At 43.5% G+C, this 14659-nt stretch overlaps 1 protein-coding gene across 1 annotated transcript in view; it reads right to left on the bottom strand.

Moving 5' to 3' along the window:
* cpped1 (calcineurin-like phosphoesterase domain containing 1) overlaps window positions 1-11073 on the bottom strand; it is a 39267-nt gene extending 28194 nt beyond the window's left edge. The window contains exons 1-2 of the mRNA XM_080517217.1: window positions 10909-11073; window positions 8071-8289 (exon numbers count right to left, since the gene is read on the bottom strand). Coding sequence (XP_080373343.1) covers window positions 8071-8289; window positions 10909-10972 — 283 coding nt within the window. The 5' untranslated portion in view covers window positions 10973-11073. The remainder of the gene's footprint in view (window positions 1-8070; window positions 8290-10908) is intronic.
* Window positions 11074-14659: the final 3586 nt, after the last annotated feature.

Here is a 14659-nt window from a genome sequence, read left to right as displayed (position 1 = left end):
CCAGGCGACCAGATCTATAACAGCACCGGATTTGACCATCGTTGACACTGTCCTCTCTATAGACCCACTTAAAAAGAAGCTAATTTCGGCTTTTTATGGCAAGCTACTAGATCTTAGGAGTGCCCCCACAGAGAAGCTCAAAACAGCATGGGAGGAGGACTTGGGTTTTCCTTTACCAGAGGATACTTGGCTTTCCATTCTTAAACTGGTTAATTCAACCTCCCTCTGTGCACGTCAATGTTTAATTCAGTTTAAGGTGGTACATAGGGCTCATATTTCAAAAGCAAAACTGTCCTCCATGTACCCGGATATTAGTCCATACTGTGTCAAATGCAAACATGCGGAAGCTTCTCTTATTCACATGTACTGGTCCTGCTCAGGCCTTGAGAAATATTGGAGGGAGGTTTTTCATACACTTTCTCGGGTGTTAAACATCAAACTGGAACCAAACCCATTGACTGCTCTGTTCGGGGTCATGGGAGGGGTGAAAAAGTTAACCATAGCAAAGCAACACACTCTATCCTTTGCCTCCCTTTTGGCTCGACGAGCAATTCTGCTTAGGTGGAAAGATACTTTCCCTCCCACTCACGCGCAATGGCTGGAAGATATCATGTCCTGCTTAAAACTGGAGAAAATTAGACACTCACTTCAGCATTCAAATCAGAAGTTCCAGAAGGTGTGGGGCCCCTTCCTAAAAGAATTCCAGACCCTTTAAAGGCTTGGTCCTCGAGTACAGCTCAGCTATGCCGCACACTTGCTACACACTCTGAGCTTTTGATCTAACAGTGACTTTATGCTACAACCAGTAATCTGGCAATGACATGGGAGGGATTATTTTGTTTTTTCTTTCCTTTTTTGTTTTTTCTTTTAAAATATTTCTTTCTTTTCTTTTTTTTGTCTTTGTTTTTGTATATCCTATTTGTGCATGATGTGATTGATATACACCCACGTCTACCTCATGTCTCTGTAATGACTATTCAGCACTGCACATTTGTTATAATGAGAAAATGTTAATAAAAAGATTTTGAATTGAAAATCTGGATTTGTAATCCACAAGAAATGATAATGACTTTTTAGGATTTAGAAAACATTTATTTTCATATAAATGTATTCTGACATTTCATCCTTCGTTTTAGGAAAAAGCATTTGTTTACCGAGCAGGGTGCACGCGAATAAAAAACACAATGCAGCACTCTGCTCTCTGTGGGGGTGTGACTGAAAGGCCTTGTTCTTTTAATGAGATTGCAACACTGATTCTCAAACCCTGACAGGAGTCTTTGGCAGGTTCTCGTTGAGCCTGTCCAACACTGGAAGCACTCCTCTGTATTTCCTTGAAAGAGCCGGCTGTCGAGACTCGCAGTGCGTGGGGTCTTGCTGTCACATACATTTTCTACACCTTAACAACTGCATTTTCACCCTGTGGAGACCTTTGTGTTTGTGACTAACTCCAGCATGCAACGACAGGTAATGCTGATGCAGCGTAAGCGGGGCAGTTTGTGACAAGTTCTCAAGCAGGAGTGGAGTTTAAGTGTATCCCGCAACCCTTCACATACACACGCGTCTCTATACTGCCTGTGATCGGCGGATCATGAGTGGTCACAAACTCATTTCAGACACATTGAAACAATGTCCACATCTGACAAACATCTTCCTTATGCTGCAGTGTGGTTCTCTCAGCTGTACACTGGAGAGCAGGCGTTGAGGGTGGCTCATAATAAACTTGTGAATTCAGGACATTAACACTGGCGCTCGATTTGGAAGGTTCTAGAGTGAATATGGAAAAGTTTTGCTTGCATTGTGAATGTCTGTTGACATGACACCGGTGCTCAGAGTGGCTGAAAATGGTGCCATCCAGAGTGTCATGACCCCCAGTCCATATTCTCCTGGAACTTGGAAGTTGTACAGTTGAGTGTCACCCATTATAGCTTAAGGTAGGCTGAAGCAGGGAGACGTGTAAAACATGCAGGACGCTGACCGTAGAGGAATAAGGTTGGACACCCCGAGACTAGATTGTCCAGACTATCGTTTTTGTTGCTGTCTGTAAGAGTATGACTCAAACACGTCTCTCAAACTGAAAAGATCATGAAAGGGAGGCCCGACGATTCAGGCCACAAAGCCTATGAGAACAGCAGGTACACCAAAACAGAGGATTACATTATGCAACCGCTGCATATTAGGATGTATTCCCGCTGCCTTCAACAACCTTGACTGTTTTTTTTTCCATCTCATTCAGTCAAACACAAAAGGCCAAGTTATTTTTGCTGTCAGAAGATTGCCATGTTTTGTTTTTTTTTAGCACACGTTTGGAACATGTCCAACTACCCCTGAATATACCACGCAAGACACACAAGCTCGTCTTATGTCTGTAGCTGTTCATAGACACATACAACATGACTTTGTTGGAAGAGGCTCTTTCCATATGGACATTTTAACGGTGCCTCTCTTGGGCCTCTGTGCATCGGTAACAGGGAAACATGTCTGCATTTCTAGTTGTCTCGAACTCCCAAAGAAACCTATTACAGCCCACATGGACTGGATAAACAATCTGATAAACACACACAAAACCTCCCCCCCCCCACCTCCCAAAAATCTCATACAAAATAAACATTTTTCAACAGTCTCTCTCCTCCAAACTCCCCTCTTCTCTGCTTTCTGCTTCAATGGCAATTAAAGATGTTTCTAATATAACGGAGAGGACAGGGAGGTCCCAAGATAACCTTTAGTTCACCTTTGCGAGTTTTGTACTCATGCGTACTCATACTCAACACACTCCTCCCTGCTGTATCATGCACAACCTCCCTCACGAAACCCTCGGGACGCAGCTCGAATCCTTTGTAGTGCTCATTAGGAGAGTGTCAAGTCCAGCATGTTTCTCTAATCTAATCAGCTCTCCATCTCGCACCCACCCCGACCCGTCTCCCCCTCCCGCGCCCACCCCGTACTCTTTATCCTCTTCATTTGTCAGCTTTGAAAGTGAGCGAGAGAAAGGAACAAGAAAGTGGAAATAAGGGAGCAGATAGGCAGAGATGGGGAGAGAAAGCAAGGCAAGATTGAAGGAAGACCTTGAGATGAGAAGGCGTCTCTTGTGGTTTCAAGCTGGGATCGGGGGGGGGAAATGGGGAATCGGTATTGCAGACCTTTGTATCAGTAAAGGTCCAGATGAGAAGACGCTGCTGGGAGACGTTTTTCACAATGTTCATTTCACTTTGTTCAGTTTGGGCGAGTGGTTATTCCTCATGGAAACTGTGATGGGAGGCTCATGAGCACATTTGAGTCCATCGAGTTTTTAACCAACTTGCATGCATGAAAGCGCTTGATGATGACTCCTTTATCAAGTCTTCATAAAGAAAGGAAAGTAAAATAGCCAACAATTCCTCGATCCTAAAATCTAAGCGTGAAACACAAACTTGACTCCAACAATGGAGCTATTTTTTTCCCCAGAGCAATTGCGCAAACAAACAGAAGCTCAGATTTCTCGTCGCTAGATTTAATTCGCATCGGTGCTTCAAATAGATTCATCAGAGGTGCAAATAAATTAGTGTGTTTGCGCGGTGGTGTCAGACTTGCAAATGAAGGTTGTCAAAATAAGGTACAAAGCGTGTGACCTCAGCTGTTTATCAAAGAGAACAGACAGATGACAGGAGCAGGAGACATGGAAGAAAAAAAGAAAATGTGAGCGCAATGAAGAGGAGAGATGGAGAGTGAAATCCGTGGGAACAGAAAATACAGTTGCCAATTTCCTGTCGCCGACAGGCAGCAGTGTTGACAATGCTGGTTGACAGCCAGCTTCCGCTGGCCACCACCCATTCATTCTGTATTGTAAATAAACAGTTTAAGGGGAAATGTCAGCCGAGAGACGGAAGGAGCAACTCCGGCTAGAATATCTCTTGCCTCCTCCCCATCGACACCACAGCCCGGTTGCCAAGCAAGTGACGGACGTGGCGAGTAATGAGGATGGCACGCACAACCTGCTCCGCCAGCGCTGACGGTAACAAGGGCAGACGCCGAAATGTTTAAAGGTCCCCAAGGCCTTTGTGTTTAAATCCTTTGCTTACACTATGTACCGTCCCAGTGCATGTGAAATACATCCAGCTCCGACCTCTAAATGCAACTGATTGGAGGGACACGAGGGAAGAGAGAGTGTGGTAAAAGAGTGGGAGTGTTTTGGTATAAATGGTGCAGCCATGGAGATGATAAGGATACTTGGATGCCGACGGCGAGATTCTGAGATGATCGGGAAAGGCAGCTCCAGGAGGGCTTGCGACTGCGGTTGTACAGTTAAAATTGGTTATCATTATGAACCAAAACAAAAAAAAAAAAATGAAAGCAAGTGTTGCAATGTGATAAAACCAAGCGATACCTGGGGAATATAAATTGTTTGCCTTGAGACAAATTTTCAAAGCTGAGAGTCAAGGACATTTTGCAGATGACACGCTGCACCATCAGCCCAATGTGGCCAAACATGTCAACAGAGCGAGAGTGCTGCGAGAATAGATCATGTGCAGAGATGGAGAAGAGAGACGGGTTCGCCTGCCGACTTCCCCCTCTTCCTGTGCCCATTCCTCCAGGCCAAGCCGGCGCCTCATGCTCGCCCCCTAATTGTCATGCAAAGGTGGTCATGCAGTTGGACGGCTCGCGGCTCTTTTTGCTCCACACTACCTCGGCATTGGGTCGCGGCAGAACAATTCTTTCTGCCCCATTGTGGAGCCAGGCAGCTGGACATCAGGAAACGCACACAAAACACACCCCAATCACTCAATTCACTTCATCATTCTTACTTCAATTAAAAAAAAAATGTCCACTTGACATGAACGCTCACTGATGCTCACAGCCAAAATCCGCTGCGAGAAGATGCACCGTTTACAGCTCAACGGCGTGTTTTGTTTTATGAATAGCATCACTTGGTTTATTACAAGCTATGTAGTATTAATCATCACATCTTTGACGCCGCTGAAACAAACAGATGCGAGCGAAAATTGAACAAAACACAGAGTGTCAGTTCCAAACAAGGTGGGAAATGAGCAGCAAAGCCATTATTTTGTTTACTCGACAGACCGTTTCTGGAAGCAGCCAGCAATTTTCTAACCCGGTCCTAACCTAAAAAAAAAAAAAAAAAAACATTTTTGCTGGCTTAACAGTGGAGGCATCTGGCACACGGGAGGAAACCTAGATGCCACTGTGGCAAAAAGAAGCTGGGCTGCTGTCCTGGTTGCCACAGACTTAACATGTAACACTCAGAATGAGATTGATGGTGGAAACCCAACAAATCCTTCTGGTGGGTGTTACTCAAAAACAAAATAAAAGGACAAGACGACGGCTTTCATTTTCCATGTGAAACTGGTAGTCCTCTCCAGCAATATTTCGTCATTTCAGAAAAGCAAAAACCTCGCCTTCCTGCAAATACCTCGAAGGCAACCAGGTGCTTTTTATAGATAAATATTGCATGCTGTCACAGGGGGTCTGCTGTTTACACAGTAAACTTCATGAAAAGGGGAGGCAACTAACTTTTTTGTGCTCCCAGCTGATGTGTTTGTTGCACCACAAACACAGCAGTGGCTACATCATATAGATATATCTATCTATAGGATGGGGGGGGGGGGGATTGGCCATGAAATTTAAGTCCAACTTGTGTGATCAATGGCTGAAATCATCATCAGCACGAGTCTGAGAATAGCCAGAAGCCCTTTGCTTTTCATAGACAAATATAAGATGTCGTCATTTGGGAATATGTTGTTTACAGACTGGCTGGGAAATAAGAGAAAGCCAATGTTCACACTTACCACAGTGAGGAGTAATTTGCTTCTGGACCATCTCAATGTCGATGTTCCTCAAAGAATGCATGAATTAGATAAAGTGCATTTCACAGTTTCTACATTTTGTAATATTATGTGTGTATTTTTTTTATTACAAATTCTCCTTAAAGACCGATGAATGTCATATTTGCTGTGCTTGTGCCAACAACCCACGGCAGCTGTGTTTCAATAAATACTTCACAGCTGACATCCACCTTTTGAAATGTTTACGTCAACAACAAAAAACAAACAAACAAAACAAAATCAGTAAAGGTGCCATTTTTGGTTGGATTACATCTTTTGACAAAGGCCATTTACCGCTACCAGACATGTATACTTGCATTGATTTTGCCGTCAGCCGCGACCCTTTCCCACCTGCTGCACTGTGGTCAGAAATAATCAATTCGGCCCGAGGCACACAAATGACAGCCGTATCTCACAATGAGGCCCAGATGACACTGCAAGGCTGTTTTACGATCCTGTACGCCACAGGGACAAATGTGGTACTCTTTATGATTTCAGTAAGAAAGCATTTTTAGACCGTTTTACATTTCTGAGAAATATTTCTGACCTTAACATAAAAGCTTCTTTAACAAGAGCTTTCCTGCCTGATCAGCGTCGGCTCGAGCTCAGTGGATTGACAACTGAAGCCACCAGTGGAAATCACTGACAAGTCTGACCTCCACACATCATAAGATGAAGTGAGACTCAAACATCAGAACAAATTCCTGATATATATCTCAGATATGCCGATGGCGAGAAATAATCCTGCAATCATTTTAAGCTTAATGACATTTAAGCCTACGGGAGGATATTGAGTGTCGGGTAGGTGACATGCATAGAACAGCAGATATATTTTGCAACAAAGACAGTAAACTCAAAGTACTTTCATTGTGCAGCAGCACTGCATAGAGTAAAAATAATTACCAATCAATATTAATCATTTCATCCCCTGGAAAATGTATGATGAAGACTGAATGTATTGTTGGTCTGTCACACTCTGCCACTGTTTTTATGTGACACTGGCTCCAATACACCTGAGCCGGGGGAAGCAGTTTGGAAGATAAATCCTCTGCAACAGGAGGGCAGTTTGGTGTTTGATGGTGGCTCAGGAAGGGGAGTGTGTTTGTCTTCAAGGTAAAACAAACCTGTATGGCTCTTTATACACACGATTTCTGTGCATTTTCCATGGTGTGATCATTTCCGTACTTTAAAGGCATTAAGACGGGTGGTTTTAACAATATAAAACCTTATATTACCACTGCTGGACAAATAGTGTAAAGCAAATGGAAATGATAACGAGAATAATAATATAAAAACGGTACTAGTGGGATTTCAATTGGAAAGGGCAGCTTTTGACTTTCAAACAAATCCTAAAAAAGACCTGATCTAAGGTATAAACTTTTGTGACTTGGTCTCAAATGGTACAGGATGGTTCCAGTCCAATCACACTGCTAATAATGACTTCGCTGCTTCATGCACCCGTTACAAAAAAAAAAGAAGCAGCACCACAATCAAACTGTTTATTTAGACAATGTGAAACAGAAGTTAGGTGGATAAAACTAGGTGCAAAACCAATCTCCACTGAGTATCACAAAGGGAATAAACGAGTCCAAACTATTCAATACCAATGAGGTGCAAACAAGTTGACTGGAGTGAAATGGTAAAACAGTAGGCAAACTCACAGCTTGTGTTCCCAAACACTTTGCTGTTATCAGTCATTTGGGAAAGCCAAGTCGCACAATTGAAAAACAGTGCAGCTTTTCCAGCCAGCGTGAGGTACCAGATGCCACCAGATAACACTTTCAAGGCCTCTGTAGTATTTTTCAATCCAACTGAAAGTCGCTGAGGAAACCACATGTGATCGGTGTCTGCGAGTTGACATTGAGTCCTTAAAACGCCACCGAACACTTGGCAGCGTCACTGGTTGGTTCTTATTTTTACAAGCAAGCAAGATGGTCTCTGCTGGGAAACGCCGCTCGCTGCGAGAGTTTGTTTTCACTTGCAATAACTTGGTGTTTACTGTTTTCTTTGTTTTTTTTGAGAATCCCAACTCACCGAGCACTGCTTGCTCATTAAAAGTACCGAAACACACAAAGCTCATCCCCACACATTTCATGAAAAAGCAACTGCAGGAATCACTGTTGGTGGTTCCCATAAACACCTGTTGACAGACTATGATGTTGATACTGTATTTTTTCACGATTTGACACTGCAATGTTATAAAAAAAAGGTGCTTCAAACTGAGCATGCCGACTTCTTGCAGCCGGGACCGTACCTGGCATGGCATGGACGAGGTCACCACACAGCACCATGAACCTCGGTCTGGGCCTGAGCTGGTTCACCACCTCCACCGCCTGTTTGGTCAGGGCCACTTCCTCCGCCCATTCGTCCCCGCCGCCGTCACAGTCGCCCTCCCTCCAGGCCTTCATCAGTCCGAGCTGAGGGTCCGCTGCCTGGATGAAGCAGAACGGCCCGGTCCACTCTCGCTCTGCATCTGGAGCGTGAACGCACAAAAAGCAGTGAAACAATTTACACACATTTTAAGTATTCCAGCAAAATCGAATGGTTGAATTTATCACCATTCACCTGCTGTTTTACAGGGTTTAATACACGCACTGAAGACTTGGCTGATCTTAACGCTGGATACGATTCACGCTACAACCACGTTCGTGGTCAGAAATGAACCTGATGTGCAGTCAAGATTTTCTCCATAGTTTTGAATGTCTGACTCAGTTTGTTCGCCCGTTTGGCTGGACTTCCACTCCTATTCACTTTTGTGGAAGAAATGTTTGGAGAACTGTATTTATCTCCGAAGAACAATTAGGAAGAGTGCTCAGCTGCAAGAATGTAGCTGTGGCTTTGTTGTAGAGTTGTCATCTCTCAATCCTAAGGTGTCCAGTTAACCCCCCGATCCACATGTCGAAGTGTCCTTGGGCAAGACCGTGAACCCCAAACTGTTCCCATTGGATGGAATGAGTGCCTTTCATGGTAGCCATTTCCACTGGTCTGGAGGCAATGGTGGCCTGGAGGTTAGAGAAGAACTGGAACCTAAGAAAAACCCTTGAAACCGAGAAACTATGGTACAGAAGCTTTGCAGATCCTGCATCACTACAGCTTCAGTAATTCACAGGCGTAAGGCCTTGCGTCAATGCTCGGATTGGAAAAAATTAAATTGAGACATGAAGTACATGTCTTTTTTATGAGCAACCAGTGCTAAATAATTAACAAAGAGCTACATGGTGGCTAATGAATAGCAAAAAAGTGTATTATATAATCCTCATATTACACAACTGACCGCAGCAATCTAATCACTGTCCAATATTAATTAACAGAGCAAACAGTGCATGCCTTTCAGTGTGAAGTACTGCCCGGTGGCAGTGACAAGGTACGATGTGAAAGACAGAAGAGCACAAGAGATATGGAAACGGACTCTCGGTGGGGTCTTGTCAATGAATGAATGCTAAGAGAAAGTGTAAACAACAGCGATCCGAGTTCTTCCAGGAGGAAGAACTCACTGTCACTGTGGAGAGTCCACATCTGCATTCTGTACAAATCCCGACTCACTCACACTCAGCAGGGGCTGCGAGCTGTTGAGCATCCTCCGTGTTTAACATGCTCTCCATGTATCTCTCTCCCAAATGAGTTTATGTTAATTCTGTCCTCCAGAGAAACTTGAGCAAAGATAGGGAAAAGAAAGAGTGACAAAGGGAGTCTCGCTCCTGGGAACAAGATGAGTAAAAGCTCGACAATGATCCCCTCGGTGTAATTGACATTTATGAGATGATGAGGGGAAACACATTCTACTTTTATGATTATCGCCGTCATCTCCTCAACCAAATTATTCCGGAATGCCTTCAGTCCAAACTAGCCTGGCCTTGATCTTAACTTATGAGTACTCACTGGAGGACCGCTCGTGATTTTTGCAGCAAACAGTGAAAACGGTTGATGAATTTAAAATTGAGCCGGCTGGCGAGATCAGTGCAGTTACAAGTTACGTCTCCCTGCTCTGGCTTAAGCCCAGTTTCATCGCAGCAGCCTAAGATTGCACACAAATACCAACTGCTTGAAGTCGACTTTATTAAAACAGATCAGAAACTTTCACAGACACATCTTAGGACTCCTGCATTTGCAAAAGAGCAACCTGGAAACCAATTTTCATACCAATTTCTTTACCTGACATTCTTCATGTCAGTAAGCAGAGGAGACCTGCTCTCTCCTGCAAAAGGGATATAGGCAAATCACACTGGCACACCACATTGTGCATTCATTTCCATATGTCTCGTCAATGTGCACACCCGGCCCAGATGTTTGTTTAAGCCATATCTTTTCCCTTAAATCCTGAGACAATGTGTGTTGTGCAGTGCTCATATCAACCTCTTGCAGTTTTTGTCAAACAATATTTCTTACAGGAGACTGACGAACAACTTTTCCATAGAAGAATAATCAAGACAGGGGACAGGAAGAAACAGTTTGCTGCAACTTCACTCACATTTGTTCAGATTTCTCAGGTGACAGACGGTGCACTCTCAGAAAACAATCATCTTTTTTTTTCAGATTAAAGTGCTGAGGAAGAGCAAATATTAAATTTTCTTTGGATTCAAGGAAACTAGGTCGTTTCCAGCAGGAGGTGCTAACAAACTCAACAGACTTAAAGGCTGAAAACACGGAGGGAACCTCTGAGTATCGTGACTCCAGGGCTGGAACATTCCCATCGAGTTTCCTTTTAAGAAATCTGAGTCGCGTTAGAAAAACAGAAGTTTCTACCCGAACCTCAAGTTGTGATGAACGCACGAGTTTTGCCAGAGATCATTGGCCCGATGCACTTTTACTACAAGTCCACAACAAGTTGTGTGAACACACACGTGACAAAAACTACACCACAATCACTACATGTACACACAAGCTAGCAAGCTAGCCACCGTGTTTACGTGTTTGGCCACGGCTGACAGCACCGACCTCTTAAACGAAACAAAAACCTGCATAGCAGCTGTGAGTACACGACATGATCTCTGTTGGATCATTAACTAACCGCAGCCAACAACTTGTGTAACAACCGAGTGAGCGTTGCAAGTTAGCAGGCAAAGCTAACGCGGCTAACGGGAAGTGGAGTTACCTTCAGCGAGTCCTCTGAATGTCCGATGTTGAGCCCTGAGGAAGACGTCCTCGCTGTCGGCCATGGCCTCCGCCGGTTATAGAGCTGGCGTGGAGGTCCCGTGAGGCTGTCTTGGGGAGGGTTCGTGGTGTAGCTGCGGTGAGCTGCTGCTCTCCCTCTGCGGGTGGCTCCGCTCCAACTACACCACGTCCTGTATGGGAGTGCGCGTGCCCGAGTGCGCGCGCACTCCCATACAGGACCAAAACTCCCATAAACCAAAGCCGTGTCTTCACCTATTGATTTCCTTAATGGAAATCTCTTCTTTTTTTTGTCCCCATGGCGACATTTGCCATCAAGGTGGAGTCGTGTTTTCAGCTCTCAGGCTCCTCATGTGGAACCAGCTCCCAGTTTCAGTAGTTTTTTTTTACTTTTAACATAGGCTTACAACTGTTTCTATCTAATCAAACTTACAGTTTGGGCTGGTCCAGATCACTTTGGACCGTTTTGTAGTTGAACTGTGATAAGTTATGAGTGCTGGAACAACTTTACTGCACCAAGCATCTTTCCTTTCTCATTGCCCTCTAACATTCGCTTTTCTGTGGTCACAGTGGAACTGGAAGTTTGTGGTCTGAGCCCCTTGACCCCATCGCATCTGCAGCCAATGGTTTTATATCTGTTTGCTTGTTGTTCTCAATTACTGTCCTATCTAGTTCTCTCCTTCTACCTCCTAGCCCCAATTGGAATAGCAGAAAGTGTGAACCTCTGAGTCTGGTTCTGCGGATTTCTTCCAGTTAAAAGGGAGTTTTTCCCTTACATCATCGCTCATGCTTGCTCAAGTGGAATTGTTGTGATTTTGCCTGTAAAAGTGCCTTGAAATTAAATAAAATGTGTTGTATTTGGTACTATAAAAATACAATTGAAATTTTTTTTGTAATTCAGAATTCTTTTGTAAGAATGTTGCAGGTTTTATACCATTGTTATTCAATATTGCTTACTCTGTGTTGGTATTCTCTGGTTTCCACCTTCCTCCTTCCTTCCTGGTTCATTGATAGACATACATAAATAGGTGTGGATATTTTTGGGTGGATGGTTCTCTCTTGGTGTTTGCCCTGTATATAAAAGATGGTTGGATGGCTCGAGTTGGTGTTCGATCATGTTAACTACAACCTCGACAAGACTGCGCTAAGAACAATGAAAAATGAGAGAAACAAACAAAACAACAAGCCCGGACAATTGTGTGCACACAGATGAATTAGATTGTGATCTTAATCTGCTATTTTGCTCGCCTCATCAAATTTGCACAGAAAAGCCTCGACAATCGAAACATTTTCCACAGTTCACTTTTTGTCTTTGTCACTCACTGCCCACTGCTTTAGCTGCACACAAAGACAAGGACCTTGGACAGAGGCTAGATACTTTCAGCACCATGGAGAGAGGCCTTTATAACTGCACATCCATCTTCTTTACAGCACTGAACAAAAACCGTTTGTGGGGCTACAATACTGATCATATCTGAACGAAAAAAAAAGGTTTTGTTTTTCTCTCTTTATATTTGTCCAAACAGTTCAAATACAACGAAAGACTGGCTTATGATTTTAATCACTACAAATTAAGATGCATTGACAGGTGATTCAATTTGTTTCTCTATGTGCAGTACACAATTCTCCATTTTCTACCCAAAATAATCCTTAAAAAAAAAAAAAATTCTAATTGTGTGTTCATCAACCCTCTATATGATTGCTTATTTGCAAAAAAATAACTCAAAATATGAATTCCTATGCATTGGGTATACGTTTGAAAGGAAACGTGTACTATATAGTTTGATGTTGAATGTGTTTTTAAAGTACACTGACTGGGCAGCAGTTATACTTTACCAAGAGCAAATGAGCTAAATACTATAGGGGAAACACCTATCACAATGTTTATTGTAATACTGGTTTTCTTTTTTCTTTTTCTTTTTTTCTTTAAATAAAAAACTGATAAGTGTGGCAGGCCAAAGTATTTATACTCCTTTACTTTGATACCGATAAATACAATCCAGGAGTACAATCCATAAGTAACCTAATTAAAAAATAAAGGCAATTTGTCGATCTAATTTCAGTTTAGATACAGCTGTTCTCTGAAGGCTTTAAAAAAAACAGACATGTGCCATGACTTTGAACATACCATGACATGGCTGTCCACCCAGACTGAGAGGCTGGGCAAGGAGAACAGTGATCAGAGGAGCAGCTCAGAGGCCAGCTCTGGAGAAACTGCAAAGATCCACAATCTGTCCAAAGAACAACTATCAGCCTTGGTTCCATAAATCAAGCCTTTATGAAAAGGTTGCATGAAAAAAGTCAACGTTGAAACGTAGCCAAAACTAGTCCTTTTTGCAGCTTGCATCGGGCCATGTAGACACATCAGAATTCTTCTGGTTAGATTAGACTAAAATGTAACTTTTTTGGACTAAATGCAAAATGCTGGGTACTGCAAATCACCCCAAACACACTGTCCCCACTATAAAATATGGTGGTGGCAGCATCATGCTGTATGGCTGCTTTCCGTGAGGAGTGACAGGGAGGCTGGACAGAGTTAATGGAAAGATGGATCGAGACAATTACTGGGGAATCTTGGAGGAAAACCTGTGAGTGCCTGCAAAAGACTTGAGACTGCAGTGGAGGTTCATTTTCCAGCAGGACAACAAGCTTATACATACAGCCAGAGTACAAGGGAATGGTTTACTCGTGTGGTAGAATGGGCAAAAAAGCAGCAGTGTATATGCAAAGCTGGGAGAGACATACCCCAAAAGTATCAACTCGAGGAGGCGCAATACTTATGCACACAACATTTTATGAATACCTTTTCAAGCCACTGCAATCATTTGCCTGATAAAATGCAAAAAAAAAAAAAAAAAAAAAAAGTCTAATTAATGCTTTCATTTTCATAGTCTGTGACTATTTCATGCGGATGTGAACAAAGGACTCAGCTTAAAAAACCAAGCACCCAGCCTATACCCAAGCCCTCTGGGGAGTCGGGCATTTATTTACCGGGGTCAATTCTTTGGTGAAGAAGTCCTTCAAAATACTTTCCCTGTTCTGAGAAGCTCTGTCAGCCACCAGCCATTGCATCACTGTAAGCTACTTGTGATTTCATGATTCCTCAAACAATGGCCACCTCCAACTGGAATGGCGCAAAGTGGACCAAAAATGAGGGCTCCCACGTCTTTTCTCGCACAGCAGAATAGTGATGTGCGTATTCGGGGGCTTTTATCATAATATTTCACAATAAAGCATCTCTCTCTCTCTCTCTCTCTCTCTCTCTCTCTCTCTCTCTCTCTCTCTCTCTCTCTCTCTCTCTCTCTCTCTCTCTCTCTCTCTCTCTCTCTCTCTCTCTCTCTCTCTCTCTCTCTCTCGCTCCTTGGTTCTCAGCCCTTGCAGTCTCCCTCCCTTCCCCTGTTTTCCTCCTCCTCTTCTTTTGCGCACCATGCTCTCCCACCCTCGGCTCTTTCTGTTGGCTCACTGCGCTCTCATCCTCGGTGCGGCTTGTGTCTCTGCCTACTCCTGTGCGTAAGAGCGCACCGATGGATAAGTGAAGTGATGCACTCCTTAAAACGCGAAACCTGAGCCTACAAAAAGCCTTTTCCTGGGAAGACGCATGAATGCGCAGCAGAGCGCACGCCTTGGAGCGCAGATAGTTTTATTCAGTCAAGATCAGCAGGTTGTTTTTATTCGGCGCGTCTTTTTTCCCCCCTTCTGGATGATGATATGTTAGGAAAGATGTGCATGAGCGC

Source organism: Blennius ocellaris (genome assembly GCF_963422515.1).
Source record: "Blennius ocellaris genome assembly, chromosome: 21".
NCBI classification, from domain to species: Eukaryota; Metazoa; Chordata; class Actinopteri; order Blenniiformes; family Blenniidae; genus Blennius; species Blennius ocellaris.
The sequence above is the reverse complement of the archived record's forward strand: the minus strand, read 5'-3'. Positions and strand labels throughout refer to the sequence as shown.